This window comes from Benincasa hispida, chromosome 3 (assembly GCF_027475165.1).
Source record: "Benincasa hispida cultivar pf3 chromosome 3, pf3_genome.v1.1, whole genome shotgun sequence".
In the NCBI taxonomy this organism is placed as follows: Eukaryota; Viridiplantae; Streptophyta; class Magnoliopsida; order Cucurbitales; family Cucurbitaceae; genus Benincasa; species Benincasa hispida.
The window spans coordinates 18,191,042-18,217,221 of NC_143480.1; the positions used below are offsets into that span (position 1 = coordinate 18,191,042).

Genomic DNA, 26,180 nt, shown 5'->3' on the forward strand with positions numbered 1-26,180 from the left:
ATCTACTAAACACAATTAAAAATTTAGAGACCTATTAAAGACCCATTTGGATTGATTTGAGTAAAAAAATGTTTTTTAAAAAATTTATTTTTATTTAAACACTTTGGATAAACTTATTAAAATACATTTATTTATTTCAAAATGACTAATTTTTTTAAATTAAACACTTGAAAATGTATTTCAAACACATCGTAAACATTTTTCTAAGTTTAGAAATGTAAATAGACACAATAAAAAAAAAAAAAAAAACTAAGTCTGTAATAATCATTATTATATTATGTGCGTAATGGAGACAAATCCTAATACTACTCTCGTGAAGTGTAACCATATTATATTATCGACAACTTGTTCCTATTCTCTTTGGAAAATGTTGGGTTGCTAGTCATTTTTAATTGATAATCAAATGTAATATGTAAGTTGTGGATTTGGTAGTTAGTGGAAATTTTTTGTCAATATATGCAATGTTCTAACCCATTCCACCTGAACGAAACTCATCTCCCCAAAATCTAAGCTGTGAAAAATGATGAATGGGTGAGAGGGAGGGCCCCATGTTGTGTGTTTAAGAGACCCAACTGGTTAGAGAAAAGACCCACTTAGGTTGGCAATATGCAAACTCTTCCAATACACAATTGGCTTAAAACTCTTGTGGTCTGTTGTTTACTCCCAACATCTCACATGATTTTGTTTCTCATTCCTTTTCTTCTTCTTCCTCTTAAATACCCTCTTTAATCTCTCCATTTTCTTTTCAAACTTATATTCAAAACTCAATCTATCTATCTATCTATCTATCATATTCCTCCCTCCCTCCCACCAGCCACAAAACACACATACTTTTTCTACTCTTATAATATTATGGCTATCAAAAAGGCTAATCTACTTCAGCCCTCTGCCTCCTTTAAACATATTCTCAAAAGATGTTCAAGCTTTGGCAAGAGATCAAATGGCTGCAATGAAGACGGTCTCCCCGACGACGTCCCAAAAGGCCATTTCCCTGTCTATGTCGGAGAAAACCGAAGCCGATACATTGTCCCGATATCGTGGCTAGCTCATCCGCAGTTCCAAAGCCTGCTGCAGAGAGCAGAGGAGGAGTTTGGTTTCAGCCATGACATGGGAATCACTATCCCTTGTGAAGAAGTTGTTTTTCGTTCCTTAACTGCTATGATTAAGATCAGATGAAGATCAAACAAATACAAATACTCATCATTTTTTCTTTTTTCTTTTTTTTTTCTTTTTTTTTTTTTTCAAGTTGTTTGATTATTAATTGGAAAGAAGGAATTGGAAGGAGCCAAATTTGCCCTCCTCCTTTTGCAGCAGTTCCCCCTTTTTTTTTCTTCTTTTTTAACACGATCATTGACGTAAAATCATCTTTGATTATATATTGTAAAAATTTGGTTGTGCAGTTTTTTTCAAACTGTGAAGCTAAAGCATATATTATTTTTCTTTGCTTTTTTTTTTTTTGGGTGATTAAGATGAAATGCCAAAACCTTGCAAGGGATTTGATCTTTCTATTATTGTGTTATGTTCTCGATCTTCTTGAATCTACCATTAATAGTATAAAGCAAAAAGTTTCAGGTTTTTCATACTCTGTTTCAAATAAAACTAGGCAAATCATTTTGATGTTTAGTTTTATGTGTATTATGGAGTTTGGATTAAAAATATTCTAAGTCGCTTTTAACTATATGTTGGAAAAAATGTTATTTTCATATGTACATCTTGGACTATACTCATCTTTTAAGTTTTTCACGTAATAAATTCAGATTTATTCTTGTTAATTAAATATTTTTTAGTTCATCTTTGTTGTGTAATTAGAGTGGACCATGAAAAGATTAGTGGAGTTGCCAAATTGAGTGTAGTTCATATGATATAAAAGTTTGTACTATCAATTACGAGGTTAGAATTTCGATTCCACACCTTATATATTGTTAAAAGAAAAGAAAAAGAAGCGTGGATTTCAAGATACACTAGAGTATTTCTAATATTAATATATCTCTTTAACATCAAACATAATTTAATTTGTAAGTTTAGAATTCTTGTAATCATGTTATTTTCCTCTCCATTGACACATTAGATCCTTGAATTGGAAAATGGAATTCAAAGTTGAATAAGGAGGAGTAAGTTTCACAATCCAAAATTCATCATAAAATAATCCACAACTATTGAGTAATAAAAATAGAGTGCAATTTGTTAAAGCAAAAATTATAATATATATAGTTTTACTTTTTTGTTTGGTTTTATCAGAATTAACTTTATAATAGAAATCATTTAGAATTTTTAATTGAAATAAGAATTATGTACAGTGTAGCAGTGGTCTAAAACAATGTGATGGTCTAAATTTTCGCCATTTTCACATAATTTCATGTCTCAATTGGCATATAGAATTTTGAAAATTTTCTAATTTAATGATAGTTTTAAAATGTTTACAAAAGTTTAGAGACATTATTATAACTGTTAAAAGAATTAAGATATTTTTTTAAAATAAATACGTCAAAGTTAAAAGTATATATATATTTTTAATAATTTAATCATTTGTTAATGATAAGATTATAAAACTTTAGGTTTAAACAAAATCAACATCCTTTAAAAAATGAAGATTAAAGATTAATATTAAAAAAGAAAAAGAAAAAGAAAGCACATGGGAGTGGGGGTGGGGATGTCCACACGTAGTGGATCATTCTACCAAACAGTGCTTATTGTATACCTTCCGTGCCTTGCTTCATTAAGTATTATCTATCAACAGCCGCACAACATGACTTTTATTTTCCCCGTAATTATTGCCTAAGTGTCGTTTTGTTTTCTTTAATTTATTAATTAACTTCCGTAATATTCATTAATTTTATGATATTGTGCCATACTTACGTCTCAAATAAAGGGATTATGAGCTAATTTCGGTGATTAATTACATGGAGACAAAGTTCATCACATCACAGGACTCTGTGATTAATTTAATTAAAATCAATTTCGTTTTCTTCGTCATTATCATCCATCCTTTTTTTAAAATTATTATTTGCATATCTTACCAAATTTTAGATTTCAATCTTAATTTCCTCAAAAAAAAAATTAAAAAAATCAATCTTAAGCACACTACCTTTTTATTTTTTTAATTGAGCTCTCAAGTAATATTTAGTTGACCTAATTGATAATTTTATTATACAAAAAATTGAAAGTTTAAAAGTATTATTAGGTAATATTATGTCAAATAATTATATTAATTTTAAAAAAACATTTGCATACATGTTAGTGATCCATTAGACATAAAAATTGGAAGTTTAAAATCTATTTTTAAAAACAAGTTTAAGATTTATAAAATAAAAAAAAAATTATGTGAATTTATTTCAAGAATTGGAAACAATTTTTTTTTGCTGAAGTTCGATAGAATTAAAAAAAAAAACGTATTTTATTTTTGTAAAAAAATAAAGGTTTGATGTGAAATGTATCTAAGAGATAATATGAAGCTATAAAGATTCAAAAAGAAAAAACAAGGAATGAGATAAAGTAAGATAAGATAATCACAATCAACAGTGATATTACTATTCACGTTACCATTATAAGCCAATAAATGGAATTTTTACTTTAATTGGTTCATCTCTAAAATATATTTATATATGTGAAATAATGTGAACATCAACTATATTGTCTGAGTTTGAAAAGTAGTTTATAACTATTTTATATCTAAAAATAAGGGTGTGTTTATATATATATATATATTACTTTAAAAATAATCAAAATTCAATTTTTTTTAGTAGTTAGCTAATAATTCAAAGTGTTGTTTTTTTATTAAAAAATAAATAAATAAAACAAGGTATATAAATTATATCGGGAAAATACTTATTAAAAGAAAATAAGTTTAAATAGGTTCTATACTTTTTAGATGATGTATTTTAAAATTTTCGTTATAGTTTTTACATTTTTAGCTTTGATTTATTTTGGCTAATGAACTTAGTCTTCGTACTATTAGATAAAACTTGATAGTATGAAATCATCTCGATTTACAATCAAAATTCAACCAACGCAAAATCTCAATCTTTATTTATTGTTATTTATATATGTTGACCAAATGAAATTTAATTTGAATTTGAAAGACAAGAAAACTATTAAATACATTCTACCAAAATTCCTACCCTAACAAGCAACAAGAGAAAGGGAGTATCTGAAAGGTTAAACCTTCATATGCTTTGGAAAAGATCTTTCTAGAACCCCAAATCTGACCACAACACCAAATTAAAAGGTACCAATTTTAATGGATAAAATTGGATGGATGACAATTTTTGTTACAAATTTTCAATACCAAATTGTTTTAAAAGGAAAAAAAAAAAAAGGATAATGATAATGATAATGATGATGACATAATAATGGATAGTTGCAAGTTTAGGACAACATTCTTTGAGACCAAGCCTTCCCCTTCCTTGTGGGAGTAGTTTGGAGACCATATGTTTGTAAGATGAAAATGGGGTTGGCTTTAGGGTCATGTTTGTAGGGCACACCATGTTGACTACCATTGCATTGCATTTCATAAGGAAACTTTAGGGCATGTGGGTTTGATTTTGGGATTTAAATACCTTATTTATTGTTGGTTTCAACTAAGTTCAACTTTCTAGGTTTCTCTAAAATTGACGAAGATAACGATTTGTTAACTTTTAATGACGTTGTTTCTAGGTTAAATAAAATATATGTTCAACTAATTAAGGTATATATCTTCGATCAAGAGGTTAGAAGTTCAAATCATCTCATTTATGTATATGATGTTGAGTTCAAAAGAAATTGAAATTACTTTTTAATATATATAATATTATAAATATTGATATAGAGAATAAGTTTACAAAATAAAATATATTTAATTATGGGTAATATTATGAGCAATAGGTTAGGATGGCTTATTAGATTTGAGTTTGACCTGCCTTTTTGTTGAAAACTTCTTCATAAAGTACTTTAAGTGATCATGTTTTTTAATTCTATTTTTTGCCAACTTGCACCAAATTTAAACGCGATTCTACTTAATTAATTAATTTATATATAGGCCTTTTGGATTATCACTGCCCAAACCCAAGGGATTTCCTCAAGAGTCAAAACTAGTTTTTAAATTAATATATTTTTTACTTTTGGAAAAATACTTTTCATGCATTACAATTTTTTAAAACATTTCTAGTAATTTAAAAATAATCATGAAAGTATACACATGCTACATACGCTTTAAATAAGTAATTTTTTCTCTACGTGCTCATATAAAAGTATTTTATTTAAGAAAGGTTTTTCTTTCCTTTTTTGTTAGCTTTAAAAAGTTTATACCTTTGAGATTTTATTTATTTATTTTTATAATAGATCTAAAAATGTTTAAAACTACTATTATTTGCAAACATATATACATTTTAAAAATATGAAACATTTGAAATTTTACTATCAAAATATTGGTTTAATCAAGCGTTTTAAATCTTCATCCACACGTCTTCAATTTCTTGACATTTTTTTATGTCATAAGTTTGACTTTGATATAAATAATGAATCAATATTTCATAGCATCATAAAAAAATTTGATGAAATATAATATAAATATTTTAAAAAAATCATGACCCTTATATCTATAGTAAGAAATTTAAACTTAGATAAAAGCGAAATTCTTATAAATAGTAAAATAATTATTTACTAATTTAAATATTTTTATGAATTTTGAATATTTATAATTTTTTTAAAAATTATTCATATATATATATATATATATATATATTTGTATTTGTATTTTTATTGACTTTTTTAGAAAATTGAAATATTGATTTTCCTGATATCTAATGACATGGATATTTAAAATATTACTTTAATCAAGTTGAATAAAATTTTATTTTACCAAGTAGACAATCTTTTATCAATTCAACTTCCAATCAATAAATTGTTGCTTTTAATAGCAAACCATTAATCAAAATTTGACTGTGAAATAGAATATAATTTTACGTTACGGTCAGTATATAGTAGAGATGGAGTATATTCTTGATTGAAATGTCTAGATCCGTTATTTTTGTACTATTGTCCATCTATCGGGCTATAAATAAACTACTATATTTTAATTCTGTTTTTTTTAATAAGAATTCTATTTAAATCCTAAAGGGGAGAAAACACAATAAATTCAACTTATTCTTGTCAATTTATTTTGTGTTTTTTTTTTAATGAAAAATACAATAATAACTATTTCAAAAGTTAATGTCGATTAAAAATTAATTTATATAAAGAAAATAGGATTGACATTGATACATTTTTTAATACAAAGATGGTAGGGTTGAAGGGTCCAAACTCTGATTCAAGAGAGTGAGTGTATATCAGTTACTAAGTTAATTTCGAAAATATTAATACTTTAATCAGATTTTCCATAGATAAATTATTACATAATTTAAACTAAAAAATAAAAAGAAAAAAAACTGGCATCATCGCAATTCGTTGGTTGTTTATGGTAGTTCTTCCATCTCTTCAAATCCTATTGGTTGGCCGTTTCCGTTGGTGGATTTGTTTGATAGTTGGTCGGCCCTGTCCTTCTTCAAATTCCTTCTTCTATGGAACTTGGGAAGGCCTTGGCCCTCAAGGAAGGCATCACCGAGACTTTGGAATGTGATAATTATCTTCTAACAAGCGGTTTGGATCATAGTATTTCGTGAATATAGATATTAAATATCTAAGATTTGAATGTCTAAAATAATTAATGTACGTGTTTGGATGCGTATGATATTTAATGTTTGAAAGTTCAATATTTATGTTCAATTTAATAATTTGTATGTAGAAACTAAAGTAAATAATTACTTAATTAAATACAAGAGATCAAATAAATTTAACATTAATTAATTTATTGTTATGTTAATTAATTATTTAATAAATAAACAAATACTTTTTAATTAAATATAATTAAACTAGTTAATAAAAATAATTAAATTAATTAGAATATTGATAATTAAAAATAATAATTTATATTAAATAGTGAATATAAAATAAAATATTAATGGTAAATATATTTAGTCGAAATTTATTAAGTCTAAATAATATATTTATATTTAATAATTAATTAAAATTAATAGTAATAAACACTTGATATTAATTTATTAATTAATCAAGCTATATTTTTACAGTCCATCTTTCCGACATAAAAATCTTATACTTTTGCATGGTATTAAAAAATCCAAGTAAGATATGTTTTAAAGATCTCTGAATAATAATATCCCGAATTCTAAAAAATAGAATTTTGTGAAACAAATGTCTGTCTGAAATTCTATGGGAAAACTTGTGAAATAAATAGTGCTTAAGTGTTGGGACTGATTCTCTAATTTGATGAGATCGATTCTCTACGTGCTTTATATCGTTGTGGTGCTATTAAAGACTTTTATTTTGCTAAATATAAGTGACACGCATTTGCTTTTCTTAGTTTTGTTTGTTTCTCTTATTTTCTTCAAGAAAAAAACTACAAAATATTAAAACGTGCGTTTGTTTTTTTAAACAAACCGTAAAAGGAATTAAATTGTTACGTATGAATCAAAGTATTCTTTAATCTTCATATGTTTTGCAACCTTATTTGCTTATATCCAAATATCCAATTATGCAGGCAACATTTGTGGGCCGGAGGCCTCAAAAGGCCCAACAAAAATGGGCTTCATCAATGTACCGGATAGCAGAATGGGCCAGCCAGTCTTAGTTTGATGTGATATAAATTCGTCTAAACCCTAGACGTCTCTATAATCGCTGAGGTAGCGAACTGAAAATCTCCCATCTCGCGGAGCCGCCATGGGAAGAGTAATTCGTGCTCAGCGTAAGGGAGCGGGATCCGTCTTCAAGTCCCACACCCATCATCGGAAGGGGCCGGCCAGGTTCAGAAGTCTCGATTTCGGGGAACGAAATGGTTATCTGAAAGGAGTCGTCACTGAGATTATTCACGACCCTGGCCGTGGAGCGCCACTTGCTCGAGTTTCCTTCCGCCATCCTTTCAGGTACAAGAAACAGAATGAGCTGTTCGTTGCAGCTGAGGGTATGTACACTGGCCAATTTGTTTACTGCGGGAAGAAAGCAAATCTCGTGGTTGGAAATGTCTTGCCCGTAAGATCGATCCCTGAAGGTGCTGTCGTCTGCAACGTCGAACACCATGTCGGTGACCGTGGTGTTTTTGCCAGGTGCTCAGGAGACTACGCGATTGTTATCAGTCACAACCCCGATAATGACACTTCCAGGTATGGTGACGGTTTTTTGTGTGTCTGTCTAATTCGTTTGATCTTATCTAGAAATTTACTTTGTTTATCGTGTTTGGATATTATTTTGCGTTAATATTATGTTATTTGTTGAACCAACCTAGTTATGGTGTCTAGTCTAATTAGTTTCTAGTTTATTTTTAAGATTTTATGAACATATTCAATTCAAGAAGATAAATTGCATTGACGTCTCGGAGGGGGCGCAAGAAGGCTTTTGAGAGAGGGGAAGAGAGAGGGGGATGAAAAAGGAAGGGATGTAATATCAAGAGAGGATAATAAATAGAATGAGGAGCAGAGCTCGGGGTGAGGTTCGGAATAAAAATGAAGGTCTGAAGGTTGGAAAAGACAGCAGACCAAAATCAGACAACAAATAGAGTAAGTCAAGAAGAGATAGTAGAAACAAATTGAAATCAAGGTTGCATTTTGAAGGAAAAAATTATTGAGTAAGCCTATCTGAAGTTTGACAGTTATTTCTCGTATGGTCCTTGATGGGTGTTCTGGGAAATTTATCTCTTGTTAGGCGCTTGCAAGATAGGTTCTGATCGAATGTCTGTTGAATAACTGACATAGACTTCTCCATACCTGTTTGTTGGAATTTAAGAATCAAAGACAAGGGTTTATTTGTGTGTAAGTTATTGGTTAGTTCATCTCCATTTTCGTTGTTTGGCGTTATGTGCTAAATTGAATTGATGCTTATTGCTTATTTTGAGCTATGTTTTGAAGTTTGCTGGCTTATGTAATTTTATCCTTTTTCTTTTGTGTAATTGATAATGAACGGATGTGTGGCATTTGGTTGTTGCTTGTGTTATTCATTCAAACATTTTGACTTTAGAATTCAAGGACACAGTTATATAACCTATAGAACTTATCTTGTTTAAGTTCGTTCTTCATTCTGACCTTTGACTGATGTTCATCTTTTAATAACCATCAGGATCAAGCTTCCATCTGGTGCGAAGAAAATAGTTCCAAGTGGGTGCCGTGCCATGGTTGGTCAGGTTGCAGGTGGAGGTAGGACTGAGAAGCCCCTTTTGAAGGCTGGTAATGCTTACCATAAGTTTAGAGTGAAGAGGAACTGCTGGCCTAAGGTTCGTGGTGTTGCAATGAATCCTGTTGAGCATCCTCACGGAGGAGGTAACCATCAACATATTGGGCATGCCAGCACAGTCAGGCGTGATGCACCTCCTGGTCAAAAGGTTGGTCTCATTGCAGCAAGAAGAACTGGTAGGCTCAGAGGACAAGCTGCAGCAACTGCCGCTAAAGCTGATAAGGCATAGACAGTATTATAATTTAGATTGTTACTTCGGTTTTGAGGTCATTCCATTTTATTTTCGTCTGCCAATTTTTCCAAGACTAGTCGTGTACGACCAATATAACTTTTTGAGAACCTGTTATTTAGTTCTGGTGTTTACATTTTGAAATTTTGTTTTGGTTTTCAAGTTTGGTCCGATAATTATATTTTTAGTTGATTCTTAGAATTTTTGTTTTAATTTCTGTTTGGTGTTCACATTGTCTTGAAGGTTCCTTCTTCGATCAGAAGTTTTGTTCTGGTTAAATGCCCTAATTTTTAAAAGTAAATATATCAGCTCGACAATTGAAAAATGTCCATACCTCATAAATCTAATTAGACTCTAAAATATCTAAATCACCTGAAACCTAAACTAGTTTCGTTCAGTTTAGACGTATTGTCACTCCTGCAATATAAAGTTTTAACATTGTCCATCCGTCGTTCTATGTTCACTATTGTTCGATATTTATTTGGGTCTAAATTTTTCAGACTCATATATATATACTATTGTTCGATATTTATTTGGGTCTAAATTTTTCAGACTCATATATATATAATTAAAGTGGGATGAGGAAATCAAACCTTTGATCTCAAAGTCAATGGTACAATGGTACAAGTATTATATTAGTTGAGCTACGTTTATATTGGCATTTCAATTTCATATTTTGTTTAGCCTAAAAAAAGTATTTAATTTCAAGTTCTGCAACATTAAAAATATAATATATCTGAAAAATATTTAAAATGGCTCAAAACGGGTGTAACACAATGGGGGAAACAAGGTTTTCGATCCCTTTTTCGGGGTTTAAATGGGCCTGGGCTTCAACATTATAGCGGGTTGCTGGCCCAAAAGCCATGTTGCTAAATTTTGGAGTCCATAATGTCTAAAATGATGATTCAATTGCTCGAACTGTCCGCCTGAGTCGCAGACAGTAATGGCTCATTTGCAGACCACAATCTGCCTTCGCATTGCCACAATCATCTTCTTCCTCATCTTTCTGCTGTCTGGGAAATCTTATTGTATCAGAATTCCGAATCGAATCGCGGAACCAATCAAGATTTCATCAAGCCATCAGTCCTTGAAAACTGCAGTTTTTGCTCTGGGAAGTTTCTGGAGATCCGAAGCCGTCTTTGGTTGTTTGGATGGAGTTGTCCGGACCACCGTCGGCTACGCCGGTGGTACGAAACAGAATCCTGAATATCGTAGCTTGGGGGATCACGCCGAGTCTGTACAGGTTCGGCTTCTTACCTTCTCATCTCCTTTTCATTTCTTATTTTTCTTATTGCTTAATTTTTACTTTTCCCTTTGTGAATTTTCTGTACTCTACATTTCGGATGGTGTTGTGGATGTCATTATTTCGACAGATCCTGTCTATACATTTGGTGATATTGTATATTTACCTTTTCAATCTTGTTTTGCTTTCTTGATCGGATTTATTGTCTTGAAATTCTCCCTATGCGAGGCAGGAATGAGGTTTAAATTGCCCGGCAATTGGTGTTATGTCAAATTTGTTTGTCGCAGATCTCTGATGTGCAAATGGATTAAATCTAGTTTTATTTTTTGTCGACGATTTGTCGATGCTTGGAACAGGAATTATTAATAACTTCAATATAAATCGTCTTGTTTATTTATGCACCTACGACCTACAATTCAAATGAGGCATTCACTTACATGCATTTAAGAAATTGTTCAAGTGAGGTTGCATGTTCTGTATAATTTTGAAGTCAACGGTGTCTTCACTTAATCCTAGATAAGTTGATGTTGTATTCTATTGTGCTGATGAAATTATTTGAGGAACTTGCCCCTATGATAAGTGCTTGAATTTGTAGCTATCATTGATGGACCATAGAATTATTTGAAGTTACAAATTTCGAATCATTTATTGATATATATAAATTCTTAAAAAAGTTTCATTGTAGGTTTCATTACATTACATGTGTGTTTTGATGTGATTGATTATTTATCACGTGGTTTGTAATTATTTGCAGGTTGATTATGATCCTAAGCTTATTAGTTTTAAGCAACTCTTAGAGGTTTTTTGGTCCAGTCATGATTCTAGGCAAGTGTTCGGGCAAGGTCCTGATGTGGGCAACCAGTACAGGTATGTTATGTTATAAATTCTAGCTCACGATTTAGATAAAATTAACCTTTAATAATGGTGTTATGTATTCTTTTGTATCAGATCTATCATTTTTACTAATAATGATACTGAAGAATCTAGACTGGCTGCTGTCAGCAAAGAAAAAGAGCAACTGAAGTCAAGAGGAAGTGCTGTAACTACTCAAATTCAGGAACTTGGAGCATTTTATCCTGCTGAGGCTGAACATCAGGTTAATATCATTGATTAATATAATCATTTGAAGTATTTATCAGGAGAAATTTCAGCTTTTAAGATATCATGCGGCTTGACATGCAACTCACCTTTACAAGTTAGATTGAGATGTCTTTGGTCTCTGCCTACTTAGTAAGTCGTTATCCTCAGCCCCACTTTTCTTATTTGAAGCCAAACTAAGGTTATGATGTCTAGTCTTTTTGGTACTTAGGGGGTGTTTGACCCACCAACTTCATAAGTTGGTGTTAAATAACTTTAACTCCACCAACTTTAATAACATTTACTATTGAAGTTTGCACTTGATTGAGGAACTCCATCTTCACAACTCTACACCCCAAAGACAGACTTTTTACTTCAACATATTAACTTCAGACTTCATGACTCAACTTAACACCCCAAACACCCCATGGCTACCTCCTAGTCCCACTTTTCCCATTTGAAAGATGAAGTGCATCGTAACTTTAGAAATGGATGACCCCATCATAAGAGAATCAATTTTTAGTTTCAGATCGTTACATTTGCCAGACCTTTGTGTCAAAAATCTCACTCATACTCTACATATTTACACGCAGAAATTTGAGCTGAAGAGGAATCCCTTTTTTCTTCAATTAATGGGAAACTTGCCAGAAGAAGAGCTTGAGATGTCCACTTTGGCAGCAAATATGAATGGATATGCTGCAGATCTCTGTCCTCCGAAGACTCAGAAGCAGATTGATGCCAAGATTAACGACATTATCAAAAAAGGATGGCCCATTCTGAGAGAAAAATAAGTTCATCTTCTTACAAAGTTCTAGCTTGGATGGCAAAGCGATGCTGTTGCATCAGATGATCTTCTTGGTAGGTTGCAGAAGCCAAAATTGTTTGGATCTCGATTGAATTTACTCTCTCGGCTTCAATTTTGTGTATCTACAAATTTCATTTTTTGGGTTCAAACCCATCATGTAGATTGATTACTCATTTCCAATTGGGAAATTTTCATTCTTTAAAACTTTCGTTTCCGTATCTCGCATCAAGAAACTGAGCTGTATTGTATTGTTCCACAATTTCTGATTTAGAGTAACAGGTATTGAGATTCAGGTTCACTAGCAAAACGTTTTTATATCAAAGTTACGTTGATTCTAAATAGGGAAAATGAGTTATAGCCTTGAGTCGTGATTTGATTTTTTACCTATATTTGGTGTGTGAGCAATGAATATGATTATTTTCTGCTTTCGAATTCTATGACTTACCTTTTAAATCACTGATTGACCTAAAAGTTAAAATGGATAGATCAAAGACAAATTTAATATAATATCATCTAACATTTTTTCTTACTTGTGAACTTGAAATATGAAAACAAGTGGAAACCAATATTGATTGGGAGAAAACAACGTAGTAATAGATTTGAACACAGGACTTCCTTGGATCATCATTTGTTTTGATACTATCTTAAATCACCAATTAACTTTTGGGTTAATAAGTGATTTAAGAATATTCGTTTATACATTAAGGATATTATTTTTCCTTTTTCTTTTTTCGATAGATTGAATGAGTGTGTTTTTTTTCTTAAAATTAGATTTTGAGACGGTTATTTTTTTTTTCTTTATATAATATTTTTGTGGATTTGTGTAACTATAAATTCTGAAGGTTTTTAAATCTTTAAATGATATTTTGGAGAATTTTAAATTTGAAAATCCTAAACATAAAACAAGTTGATCATGAAGGTTTCAATTTAGCACTATTTGGTTTTTAAAAATTGTGTCTATCTTTCAAATTTTGGTTTTGATTTTGAAAACTCTTAAGGGGTGTTTGGCACACAGGTTTGGCATGTTAAGCCTGGGGTTTGAAAACTCTTAGGGGTGTTTGGTACGCAGGTTTGGAATGTTAAGCCTGAGGGAGGTTAAGGAAACTTGGATTTAAGAATACTTTGGAGTAACCTAGGCTTAAGATGTTCCTGTTTGTAGTGCACGCTTAAGAAGTTGGAGAATGAAGTGCAAATTTGAAAGTCGGGGATCTTCAGTTTGTGAAATATTTTCTTGTATTTGATTAGTAGTAAGACTGTAGATTAGTTTTAATTTGTCATAATAATTATTTTAATATAGTTAAAGTTTAAAATAAACAAATATTTAGAAGAATATCTATATATATTATATATAATGAGAGAGATTTGACTAAAATTCTAATTTTATTTAATTTATTGTTTTAACAATTTGATAATTTGATTTAATAGGTTTTGAAATAAAATTTCATAGGCTTTTATGAACTTGAGTTTTTTTCCTAGAACATATACAAGTAAGGAACCCATAGATAGATGATCGATTTTCAACTAGAAAAAATAGAAGAAAATAAATGAAATCTATTAAAATAAAGAAAACATTAATGTTAATACAAAAGGGAGGAGAGAGAATTAAAAAGATAATCTAAAATGGTAATAATTTAACACAAAACTTCAAAAAAGAAAAAAATTAGAAGAGTATTTTAGAAAATTTTATCGTAATTAAACTAAGGGTTTTTTTAGAATAACTTAGAAAAAATTGTTTTTAAAAAATTTATTTTAATTTTCAACACTTTTGATAAAAACTCTTTAAAATAAAAACATCTAATAACTCTTTTCTTATACGTATTTTTATATACAAGTTTGTTTGATTTGTTATATATTAAAAGTGTTTTGATTAATGTTTTTCAAGGTTGGCACGTGGTGGCCGAAGTTGGTGGTCGAAAGTTGACTGGCGAGATCGCTGGAAGTGAAGTTGGCCGACACCGATGGTAGTCACCGGAGATGGTGTCCAAAAGTTGACCGGGGAATTTCCTATATTAAATTGGAGAAGAGAAAAGAAAAAAAAAAGTCTAACGCATGGGTTTGAATGTAGGAAGTCTTGATTTCCTAAACCCTTGTCCCCAAACAAGGGTTGGGCTTAGGATGCCTAACCTATCACAAACCTAACTCTTAAAATAAACACCCCTTTAAAATGTCGTTAACAAACCATAGAAACTAATAGATGGAAGTCGAGTTTATATTCTTAATTTTCAAAAGCCAAATGGTTAACAATTGAGATTTAGACTATAATCTTAGAACCAAATAGAAACTCCTACTTAAGTTTCAGGACCAAATATGTATTTTACCAAAATAATAATTCATTGATAGCCAAAGTTTTTTGTTTTTTTTTTTTTTTTGTCAATAAACTTTTACAATTTGTTTACACAAAGACTTGATTGAGATCTTTTTGAGGGGAATTTCAAATAATAGAGGAAAATGAAATTAATATTGAGAAAATAAATACGTTAATAATTAGTTGAGGCACGGATATCTTGCTCTCTTTAAGAAGATTCAAACCCTCCATAATGTGTGATGTATCTCTTTATAATATCAACCACCGTGCAATAAATATTTTTATGGTCTGTCCCCCTTAGGATACAACAATCCAACCGAAACGTTGTGTAGGTCAAACTATTTTGCACTGAAAGGTTGAGCTCAAAGCTCCACAATTAAGAACACTCTTCTTTTGGCCAATTGCTCTCAAAGAGCTAATGAGAGAAAGATAAGAGGGAGATATATATATATATATATATTGTGTAAGTTGTGTGTCTCGAGGGAAAGATGCTACCACTATTTATACTCAAATTTAGATTTAGATTTTTAATGTTCATAATAAATAACATCTAAATTCAAGTGCGTTAAACTTTTATTTAAGTATATAAATCAAGTACATTAACATCTATTTCTTTAACTCAATTAAAACTCCAAGAGAAAGTTGTTAAATATTGAAAATGTAACAACATTCCCCTCATTCATTTTAAATATTCAAAATAGGTATCAAAATAATATTGGCCAAAAGAAAGATAATCATGCATCATAAAAGGTGTGACTTTGTATTAAATCTTTAGTGAAATAATAATCTCTATTCAAGTGTTAGTAGTGGTTTCTAACCTGAATTATAACGGTTATTGGGGAGATAGAAAACTTATTATCCACACATAATTATCTCGGTGTTGATATGAGATTTATTGGTTAGCACTTTAAAGTCTCGTGCATATCATGAGATTTCATGAGTGTATTGAGAATAAGCCCCATATTGTCGTAGAGAGTGGCTCCACTCTCACACCCATATAAGTAAAATTTGTCAAGGGTACTCCTATAACATAACACACCCCGCTCATAAGAGCTACAAATTTTATTAAGAATTTAATGAAAAACTCATCCCCTCACATCCTTATAGGATAATGCACTCACATCATAGGGAGGATTAAAATGACTCATGACAATTATAAGGGCTTTAATCACTAGGTGAGCATTCTTATATATGACTCATGACAATTATAAGGGCTTTAATCACTAGGTGAGCATTCTTATATATGACTCATGACAATTATAAGGGCTTTAACTCCATCCCTCTCGATGTGTTCCAGACGACCCTTTCTCTAGTTAAGGCCTTTGTTAATGGATCTGCAAGATTATCACAAGATTTAATGTAATTCACACTAATGATCCCTTACTCAAATAAGATCTCACAGTATTTTGTTTTCTTCTTATAGGTTTGAATTTATCGTTATAAAAATGATTTTTTACTCTACCAATTGTGGCAGTGCTATCACAATTTATCAAGATAGGAGGTATTGATTTCTCCCACATTGGAAATTTATATAATAAATCTCTTAACTAACTTGCTTCCTCGCAAATAGAAGCTAAAGCAATAAGCTCTGCTTCCATGGTGGAGTTGACAACAATGGTCCGTTTTTTAGATTTTCAACAAATAGTACAACCTCCCAAGGTAAAAGTATATCATGTAGTAGATAGAAAATCACCTAGACAATGTATTCTAGTCGACATAAAAAAATTCTTTAATTGCAGTAGGATATTTTTTATAAAGTAAGCCAATGCTCTCTACCTGGATTACTTGTAAGTCTGCTAAGAACTCCTACTGCATATGCAATGTCAGTCCTTGTACAATGAGTTGCATATCGTAGGCTACCAATCACACTAGCATACTCTTGATTAGTTACATCACTTTCATTTTCAATGGGAAATAAGTGAACACTTGAATCAAATAGAGTGGACACATGTTTACAATCAAAATAATTATATTTTCGGAGTATTTTCTCGATATAATGTGAATGGTCAAGAAGAAATTCATCCGAATTTTTTATTTTATATATAGAATAAAATTAGCCTCATCAAGATCTTTCATATCAAAATGACTACTCAACAACTTTTTTGATTCATTTATAACAAAATTATTTGAGCAAAAAATCAGTAAATCATCAACATAAGGCTAAAATAATAACATGGGAATCTTTCCATGATTTATAACAGTTGCACTTGTCAAATTCATTTGGTTTATAACCATTATTTAACTTGCAAGAATCAAAATTTTCATGCCACTTCTTTGGAGTTTGCTTTAAGCCATATAGGAATTTAGTAAATTTACACATTTTGTTCTCTTGTCCAGGTTCTATAAAACCTTCAAGTGGGTCCATGTAAATTTCTTCTTCTAAATCACCATTTAAAAAAGTTGTTTTTCACATCCATTTGATTAATATTCATATAAAAAATTGCAGCAATTGCAATTAACAATCTAATGGATATGATTATTGTAGCCGGAGAAAAGGTATTAAAGAAGTCTAAATTTTCCTTTTGTTTAAAATCTTTTGCGACAAATTTAGCTTTATACTTGTCTATGCTACCATCTGGTTTCAAAATTTTTTTCTCAAGACCCATTTACACCTAATAATTTTACAACTTGGTGGTAAATCAACTAGTTTCCAAATTTTATTAGAAATTAGTGATTCCATCTCATCTTTTACAACCTCTTTCCAGAAAATTGCATCTAGAGATGTTAAAGATATTAAAGTTTCTTGCAAAGAAATTGATGTTTTCTGAACATTATAAACATAAAAATCAGAACCAAAATCTTTCACAATTCTAACTCTTTTATTCCTCCTCAATTCAAATGAAGAATTATTGTCATTATTATCTCTAGGAATCGAGGAACCAAATTTAGAAATTTATTCATTGCTTTGAACCCACTATTTCTTGACTTGAAGGAAAATTTTCTTCATGAAAAAATTGCATTATTTGATTAAAAAATCACATTAGGTTCAATATAAGAAATCTATAGGTTGTACTATTAATTACATATCTAAGAAGAACAAAAGTGCTAGTTTTAGATCCTAATTTTGGTCTTTTAGGATCTATTAGTCTTATAAAAGCTAAACATCCCCAAACTATCCCAAATTTGGCTAGTGATAATGTTTTGTGGCACTCTATTTAACATATGACAAGCAGTCAAAATCGCTTCACCCATAAGATTAAAAGATGTACATGATTCTAGTGGCATAACATTCATTGAACCAATTAAGGTTATATTTTTCCTCTCTACTACTTCATTGGAAGCAGGAGAATATAGGGAGTAGTCTCACAAAATTATTCCTAATGATTCAACATATGAATCAAGTTCAAATGATTCATATTCTTGACCTCTATCACTTCTAGCTCTTTTGTTTTTTTTTACCAAATTGATTTTCAACTTCGAGGAGAATTTTTTTTAAATTCTCAAATACATCACTTTTATTTTTTAATAAAAAAACATAAGTATATTTTGAGAAATCATCAATAAAAGTGGTAAAGTATCTATTTCCTCTTTTAGTTAAAATTACTTAAAATTCACACAAATACGTGTGACTTAATTTCAATAATTTAGTATTTCTTTCTACACTTTTATGAGGTTCTTTTGTGATCTTAGCTTTACTGCATGGTTTAAACTTCTCAAAATTATTTTTTAAGCTAAGAATTAATCCAAGGCTACTTATTATCCCCAAATATTTACTATTTGTATGACATAAACGAGCATGCCAAAATTTTAAAGAAGAAAGCATATAAACTGAACTGGTAGATAGCTTTATTGATATTCTCAATGTTTAATTTGAACATTCTATCACAGACATAACCTTTCCCAATAAAAATTTCCTTTTTGTTATCACATACTCATCAAATTCCATAGTATGTTTAAAGTTAGCTTTATTAAGAAGACAACTCGACATTAAATTCTTCCTCATGGAGGATGTGTAAAGCACATTTTTCAAAACCATAACCCTTCCAGATGTGAATTTTAAATCAATCTCACCAATTCCTAAAATTTAAGTGGTATGATAATCACCCAGCATTATTATTTTAGGCTCCTCAAAAGAAATATAAACTTTGAACCAAATTTTGTCATAACAGATATGCCTTGTTGACTCTAGAGTCAGGCAACACTTTGAACCATACAAATATCACTTATCATAGCCACAAATGGCTCTTCGGTAACATTGACCTGTGGCACAGGTCCTTGTTTTCAAAGTTTGCAAACTCGAACAATATGCCCACTTTTGCCACAAACAAAATAAATTGATTTAGAGTGTTGAGGATGTGTTTGGTTCTTATTCACTTAGTCTGGATATCTTTTATTAGAAAATTGAGATTTATTATTTTCTTTCATATTATTCTTCTTTAGCTTTAAATGACTATTGTTAGGAATTTGATCATTAAATTATCATTAGAAAAGATTAGGTTTAGCTTTATGAAATTTTCATTACCTTCTTGAATCAAAGCATCTTGCCCCCTTACCTCTTCTCTACATGAATGTGAATAATTAATACTTCCAGAGAGATTTTCTTTTGCTTATAACACATATTTTTCTGAAATTCTCTCCATGATTGTGGAAGTTTATCAATTATGCCAACAACAATAAGATTGTCTCAAATCTTAATTCCTTCATATGCTACTTTAGCTACTATCATCTGAAAGTTTTGTGCTTGCTCTACTACAGATTTTTCATCCACCATTTGAAAGCGAAAGACGCGACTTGCAATATATTTTTTTTGTACATGTTTCTTCAATATCATATTTACTCTAGTAAGCTTTCCATATTTTTTTGGCAAAAGTGAATATAGTATCATAATAATCATAAAAATGATCAACAAGACAATGTAGAAGATAATACCGACATTTGTACTCATCTTTCTCATACTTATCAATTTTCTCTTGGTGTTCCATGAACTCATAAGATCCATGGTTTCAGTATCAATCTTCTTTGGAATTTTTCTGTGAGGACATAAGCTACTTTGAGAAGATTAAGGTAGAACAACACTTTCTCTTTCTATCTCTTAAAATGTGCTCCCTTAAATTGAATTGGCTTGTTGAGATCTCTAACATTTTCATCTGATTTCTCAATAGTAAACTCCATCTTTGAATCTCCTTAAAATTGATGGTAGAATTTCAAATAATAGAAAAAAATGAAGTTAATATTGAGAAAACGAATACATTAACAATTAGGTTGAGGCGCAGATATCTCACTCTCTTTAAGAAGGTTCAAGCCCTCTATGGTGCATATTGTATCTCTTTATAATATCAACCATCAGTGCAACACATTTCTTTGGCCTGTCCCCTCCAGGATACAACCACCCAACTGAAACGTTGTATAACTCAAACTACTCTGCACTGAAAAATTGAGCTCAAAGCTCCGCAAGAAGTAATGAAAGGAAGATATAATTTTCTTTTTCGGTTCAAGTTGTGTGTCTTGAGGGAAAGATACTACCAGTATTTATACTCAAATTTAGATCTTGATTTTTAATATTTATATATTCAAGTGGGTTAAACTTTCTATTTAAGTATATAAATCAAGTCTGTTAACGTCTCCTTTTGAACTCAGTTGAAACTCTAAAAGCAAGTTGTTACATTTTGAAAATGTAAAAGGTTAATTAAATAATTTCAAGAGATGAAAGCCAAATTGAAATTACCAGTAAGATTGAAAATTCGTTTGATATAATTAGAAGGGGGAGAAGAAAAAACCTACGTAATTTTCAAACCTATGTAATTTTGAAAATTCGTTTGATGTAATTTTATGTAATTGATATAATCAATTACATAAAATAATTGAACAAAAACATAGTCCAGGATAATTGCAATCTCAACTCATTAATTTCTATGTAATTGATGCTTCCCCAAAACAGGAGGCAAATTCTCTTTTAGCTTTCCCCTCCAAATTATATCAGGATATGGGGTCAATGATTATATACAAAAGTCAACGCTCTAAAAACTATTACATACACGTAGTTGACTTCTTCATAGTTATTATTATTTTTTTACAACATAGGAGGAAGGAATCAAACCTTTAATTTTGAGATCGATAGTACAAATTTCAAGCCAACTGAGATATGCTCCGCTTGACTTCATAATTGCTTATTTAGGAAATGTAAACATGAATAACTTTAAAATAATTAAAATAATTATCTAAATCATTCAAAATTAATTTTGATTTTACAAAGATTATACACATAAAATGAAACAGTAAATTGATTATGAATGACTAAAGATATGTCTAAAAGTAATTTTAATCATTTTAAAATTACATTCGAATTTGAAAATGAAATCATGTACTAGAATTAAATACAAGTGTGGGAATTAAAAATTCAAAATTTTGACTTCTACCACATCAGAACTATGCATATATAAATATACTTTTTGAATAATGAAATTAAGTACTCGAAACAAATTAGAAAACACGATGTTAGAAAGAATATGCTCAAGAATCTACTTTATAGCCATTATATTTCAAGCTTTCTTATGTTTACAACCCACTTCCAAAATTCTAATAATAATATTTATAAAATAAGAGTAGTCTTTAAAAAAAACGCATGCATGGAACAAAGAGTAAAGTTGTTAGCCTAAAAACTTGTTGGGTTTAAAGAGCCGTTAAATTATCTTTAATCTAAAAATTTACTAAGTTAAAAGAGTCACTTAATTGAAAGATCTCGAATATAAGAAGTTAAAAAATCATGAAATTGATGTTTTTTTAGTCATAAATCCATGAACTCCTAGGACCGAACAATAAAGGGAGTTAAGAGCTTCACTTCCTATACTCTTACTTTTTAACCAACGCCGCCCTAAAAGTCCAAAAAAATTGAATACTTCCTTACCACAGAAAGCCTAAAGAAACAGGCTCTATTTACAAAATAGAATATCATGCAAAGAATTCACATTAATGCTAAAGGATTACACAGGGAGCCATTTATCCTAGCTAATCTAAAAAAACCACCACTATTAGCACCAGATTCAAAATTCCCCCTTAAAAATCTTGTTGAAATTCATCCAGATTTCCTAATAATAATTAACACAAGATTTCCCTTTTTCCTCAAAGAGGCCATAATTTACCTGCCTGAATCCCCCCCCCAAAAAAAAAATAAAAAAAAGAAAAAAAGAAAAAAAGAAGAAGAAAAAACAAACCCTTCTGAACAGAGCAACATAACCCAATTAAGTCCTCCTTGTTACTTTACCAAACGGTTTCATTCTCTTAGTATTTTGATTCTCAAGTGTATTATCATGTTTGAATTGGCAATTAACGCCATTTCGACACCCTTTTGGGCTATTAAAGTAAATGCATTGTTTCTGAATCTTGGGTTTCAAGTTTTCTGCTTTCATCTCATTTACCATATTCAGATTATGATGATTGTAATTATTGCCATCTTGTTGTCCAAGTTTCTGTTTCTTAAAGTCCCTCTGGTCTCCATGTTGTCTAACTAAGTTCTTATAGTAGCTAAGATCCTTCATTTGCTGAGCTTCTCTTCTCACTGAACTTACCAGAGAGATGTTTGACTGCGCGGGAATTAAACCTATTTCGGAATAGTTCCCGGCATTTCGTACGGTAATTTTTACCTTGTTAGGATCTGGAACAGGTATGTTGCTGGGAACTGCGACTAGATTTACATCAGACGTAGGAATATTACTCATCTGAGGAAGAGCAGCAGTGACTCTCGACGGGAGTGCGTTCCACAATCCTGGTATTGTATTGGATTTTGGAAGAGACAACGAAAGTGATTCACTCACAGGCTTTGACAAAGATATTGGTGGAATCTCTGAGACTGCTACAGATAGAGGGTTATTGGACAAATTCTGGATCATTTTTGGGTCACTGAAAATTTTAATAAGCAAATTCGTGTCGATCAGGCTTCCCTGCTCCATGCTTTTCGTTAATACCGCATATGCAGTAGACGCAGCAACGGCTACATCCACACCGACATTAGGTAACTTCTCAATTGGCTTTTCACCTGCAGCAGACGTTTCAATGGTACTTACAGGGATTGAAGGTTCCAACTGAAAGTAGGAAACCTTCGGGGGAGAGCTCGTAGAGAAGTTCCCTGCAACAGCCGAATCTGAACCTAAATCTTCACACTCATCTTCTTCAATAGGAATAATAGGGACAAGAGGTGTGAGGCTATCGTCGTAAAGCTCGTCTTCAATATCAGTAGAAACAGTTGCACTATACAGACCAAAGAAAGAAGGAAATTATTACATAAGGCTGATGTTAACACAATAATGAGCGTGTTCCCGAATTGATGTCAAAAACAAAAGAATGAAATTACCCTGGAGGAATAGCAGACACTCGGGGATAAACTGCTTCGAGCAATCTCATTTCCCTCAACTTCTGAGATTCTACCTCTTTACTTTCTTCTCCTGCTCTCACACACCAGTTGGGATTCATAACAAACTGTACGGAGAGATGATATTGCAATTTTGACATATTGGAAGAAGTGAAAATGTTACACATCAGAAGAAGATGCAAGCAGACATACATTACATAGCCATGTGAAGTGAACAGAAATATCAAATAGGGCTCACCTTGAGAGGGCAGTTCCACTTAACCAAAGGGTTGCAGGACATATCTGCCAATTGGTTCCCCAAAGGAGTAACCTCAAATCCGGGAGGGCAATCGTTAGACTCGGCAGTATAAGGATGCAACATCCAGGGAGTTTTTACTTGGAGATGATCTGGAGATTTTAGGCCAACTTTTGAAGGACAGTCCTCTGATGAGAATAGCTTCACCTATTTAAAACCATAGATATTCACCTTAATTCTAAATATCAATATACTTAAATTGGCATGAGTTACACAACCAGAAGTATAGGAGGAAAATTCCAAAAGATAATAACTCTTACAACCTAATTGGAAGTTAAATCAGTAAGGAAAACCATTAAACTAATGAATATCAACATTTGTTGAATCATTCTGCAAAATCTAATCATTTAAGTATGACATTGTGTAACATTTCAAGCTCCAATCAATGCAGCACCCTATTAAGGCACTGCCTCCATTCGAACCAAAGCCTCCATCAATGGCGTACTTAAGCAAGTACCTTGTCACTCTCAGAATGACAAAAAGTGAACCAGAAAGTGTTCATATAATGCAAGAAATAGACATTCAATCAATCACATCTGAGAAGAAGCCATTAAGTTTTGGGGGAAAAAGACAAGAATATTTTCTGAAAAAGTGATAATAACAAAAGAATATTGGATGAAAATGTGTCTGTGCAGCTACATGCTCAGATTACAAATCAAATGGTCTCAGCCTCAGGAACATAAGAAGGAAAAGGGTTGGTTTCTACCTATAACTATATAATAACACTTAAAAATGTGCATTCTAGGGGGGGGAATAAGAAGTTTTCCTAAACTGCAAATGAGTGGCCTTAATATTTCCACACTGAGCTTTGTTTTGGCCTCCCAGCCACATCTTCAAAAGGCAGAAGTCTGCAGCAGGTGACTTAACAACCTAGGATGACTGATTGATTGAAGATATCTTTATTGGTTCTCATAATAATTTATCCAAAATTCAAATACTCCAAGAAAACAGATCATTAAAATGGGGAAAAAGAAAGTTTGACACGGTTGAGTTTCTTCTATATCTGTTCTATATGTTTGAGTTTTTTCAAAGAAACAAAATGATAATTCTTCCAATAAAGGTTCCGCTTTTACTTCTTCTTGAAGAAATTCACAAAACCCATTTGTATTCCCCGCATATACTTTGTTGTTTTTCTTTCTTTATTATTAATTTTTGGATTATTGATCATGAACAATAACTTGTAGTTTTAATGCACACGGATCATTTCTCTTAAATATTTGGTCGCCAGAAGCTTTGATTACAATTTGTACTTGAAACTATAATCTGAAACCGATTGTTATTTCGTCAATCTTTAACAAACCAGGTTTTAGATTAACATCGTATCTTCAAGAACGCCTCTCAGATCGTTCGAACGGACTGCGGTCGATCTAATTCCGTAAATGTGAGCAAATGTATTAATCATTTATAGCCCAATCGATAATTCGTTCACAATCTTAAATTCTTAATTACTTAATCAACGCAGCGAGCGATATTAATTAGAACTGTTTGTTTGTTATCAAGATAACGAATTTATTAGCACAAAAATGTTGTTAATGGCTCCGATTTTTGGAAAAACATTGTCCCAAAGATTTAATTTCTAAAATGACCTAAATTGATATGATCAAATTCATCAAGGAGAAAACGTCAACTTAAAATCAATAAGAAAAGTGGTTCGATTAGAGGTTTTGTCAAAAGTATATTAGTTTTAGAGATTTTGTAAGGAAACCAGACTTCGATTAGAAGATATTACGATTATACCTGACAAAGATTAACTCCATGAGCCCATGAAACACCCTTTGATTTCCTCGACCGCTTCATCTCTAAATCTCAGATCAAAGACGCTCTAACTCAAAATCGTTTCGCTTCAAAATTACCAATAATGTTCCAGATTATAAAGCATATAACCAAATAACCGATGGGTTACGAAGGGGAAAATCTACTTACAAACGAAGATTTGTTTTATCTGAAAAAAAAAACAATAATAAAACTCAATCTTTAAGGTCGATCCGATAGTAAGGTTCTGATTCAGAACATTAAAATCGAAACGATGACGATGAAGAAAATAGAATGATATTAAAAAATCAGATGACTAAGGGAAATGGGAGAAAGAAATGGTACGCTGCAAAAGAGGAACCCTAGAACCGACCCTATTGAGTCGACAGCGATTAAGATTCGTTGGGGCTTCTATCTTTTCTATATATATATTAACGTTACAAAATACCCCTTAGTTTTAGAAGTAGGTTTTAATTAGGAAAATTGCACAAACTATCCTTGTGGTTTGTTGCAAATGCATAGATGTTTAATTTGATTGATTACTCTCTAAATTATGTGGTTATTTTCTAATTAACTTTTAATTTTATGAATTAACCCTATTAGTTTGTTAAAATTTTACAATTATCAATTCTCGTTTCAGTGCGAGTGTTTGATGGCCTTGACCTCTATCTTAGAAAATTTGTAAGGATGGACCAAAAATTGGGTCCAAAATGTCAAATGACCCATTTTTAAAAAATAATGTCAATTGACCCTCTATTAATATCATCGTCATACCAAATTACATAAATTGCCCTTACACCAGCCTCACGAGGTAAATCTCGCTCTCGTCTGATTAAACGCGCTCGCTCTCACTTGAAATTCCTTGGTTTGATGTGATTGCTCGTCAGTGTACTGTTGATTTGACAATTTTCACAATG

The 26,180-nt window shown here is 31.1% G+C and overlaps 4 protein-coding genes across 4 annotated transcripts; 3 read left to right on the forward strand and 1 right to left on the reverse strand.

Moving 5' to 3' along the window:
• The first annotated feature begins 559 nt into the window (after positions 1 to 559).
• LOC120074301 (SAUR-like auxin-responsive protein family) lies at positions 560 to 1,506 on the forward strand. Its single transcript, XM_039027387.2, has one exon. The coding sequence runs from the start codon at positions 853 to 855 to the stop codon at positions 1,174 to 1,176; it is 324 nt and encodes a 107-aa protein (XP_038883315.1). The 5' UTR covers positions 560 to 852; the 3' UTR covers positions 1,177 to 1,506.
• A 6,181-nt stretch (positions 1,507 to 7,687) lies between these two features.
• EMB2296 (Ribosomal protein L2 family) lies at positions 7,688 to 9,625 on the forward strand. Its single transcript, XM_039027740.2, has 2 exons — positions 7,688 to 8,189; positions 9,139 to 9,625. The coding sequence occupies exons 1-2, from the start codon at positions 7,750 to 7,752 to the stop codon at positions 9,479 to 9,481; spliced, it is 783 nt and encodes a 260-aa protein (XP_038883668.1). The 5' UTR covers positions 7,688 to 7,749; the 3' UTR covers positions 9,482 to 9,625.
• A 726-nt stretch (positions 9,626 to 10,351) lies between these two features.
• Positions 10,352 to 12,913, forward strand: MSRA5 (Peptide methionine sulfoxide reductase family protein). Its single transcript, XM_039025388.2, has 4 exons — positions 10,352 to 10,724; positions 11,479 to 11,591; positions 11,673 to 11,820; positions 12,395 to 12,913. Exons 1-4 carry the CDS (start codon positions 10,425 to 10,427, stop codon positions 12,590 to 12,592), a joined length of 759 nt encoding a protein of 252 aa, XP_038881316.1. The 5' UTR covers positions 10,352 to 10,424; the 3' UTR covers positions 12,593 to 12,913.
• An 8,838-nt stretch (positions 12,914 to 21,751) lies between these two features.
• On the reverse strand, positions 21,752 to 25,698 carry LOC120074696 (zinc finger CCCH domain-containing protein 6-like). The gene is made up of 5 exons (XM_039027912.2): positions 25,609 to 25,698; positions 25,249 to 25,453; positions 23,455 to 23,658; positions 23,199 to 23,323; positions 21,752 to 23,095 (listed from the first exon to the last, which is right to left on the reverse strand). The coding sequence occupies exons 2-5, from the start codon at positions 25,306 to 25,308 to the stop codon at positions 22,090 to 22,092; spliced, it is 1,395 nt and encodes a 464-aa protein (XP_038883840.1). The 5' UTR covers positions 25,309 to 25,453; positions 25,609 to 25,698; the 3' UTR covers positions 21,752 to 22,089.
• Positions 25,699 to 26,180: the final 482 nt, after the last annotated feature.

Excerpts from the sequence above, each read along its gene's own strand:
- LOC120074301 (XM_039027387.2), top strand. The coding sequence starts at position 853 with ATGGCTATCAAAAAGGCTAATCTACTTCAGCCCTCTGCCTCCTTTAAA.
- LOC120074696 (XM_039027912.2), bottom strand. The coding sequence starts at position 25,308 with ATGAAGCGGTCGAGGAAATCAAAGGGTGTTTCATGGGCTCATGGAGTT. Across the intron at positions 23,659-25,248 it reads ATGGAGTTAATCTTTGTCAG|GTGAAGCTATTCTCATCAGA; the intron begins GTATAATCGTAA and ends GGTTTTAAATAG. Across the intron at positions 23,096-23,198 it reads GTGTCTGCTATTCCTCCAGG|TGCAACTGTTTCTACTGATA; the intron begins GTAATTTCATTC and ends TGGTCTGTATAG.
- EMB2296 (XM_039027740.2), top strand. The coding sequence starts at position 7,750 with ATGGGAAGAGTAATTCGTGCTCAGCGTAAGGGAGCGGGATCCGTCTTC. Across the intron at positions 8,190-9,138 it reads CCCGATAATGACACTTCCAG|GATCAAGCTTCCATCTGGTG; the intron begins GTATGGTGACGG and ends AATAACCATCAG.
- MSRA5 (XM_039025388.2), top strand. The coding sequence starts at position 10,425 with ATGGCTCATTTGCAGACCACAATCTGCCTTCGCATTGCCACAATCATC. Across the intron at positions 10,725-11,478 it reads ATCACGCCGAGTCTGTACAG|GTTGATTATGATCCTAAGCT; the intron begins GTTCGGCTTCTT and ends AATTATTTGCAG. Across the intron at positions 11,592-11,672 it reads GATGTGGGCAACCAGTACAG|ATCTATCATTTTTACTAATA; the intron begins GTATGTTATGTT and ends CTTTTGTATCAG.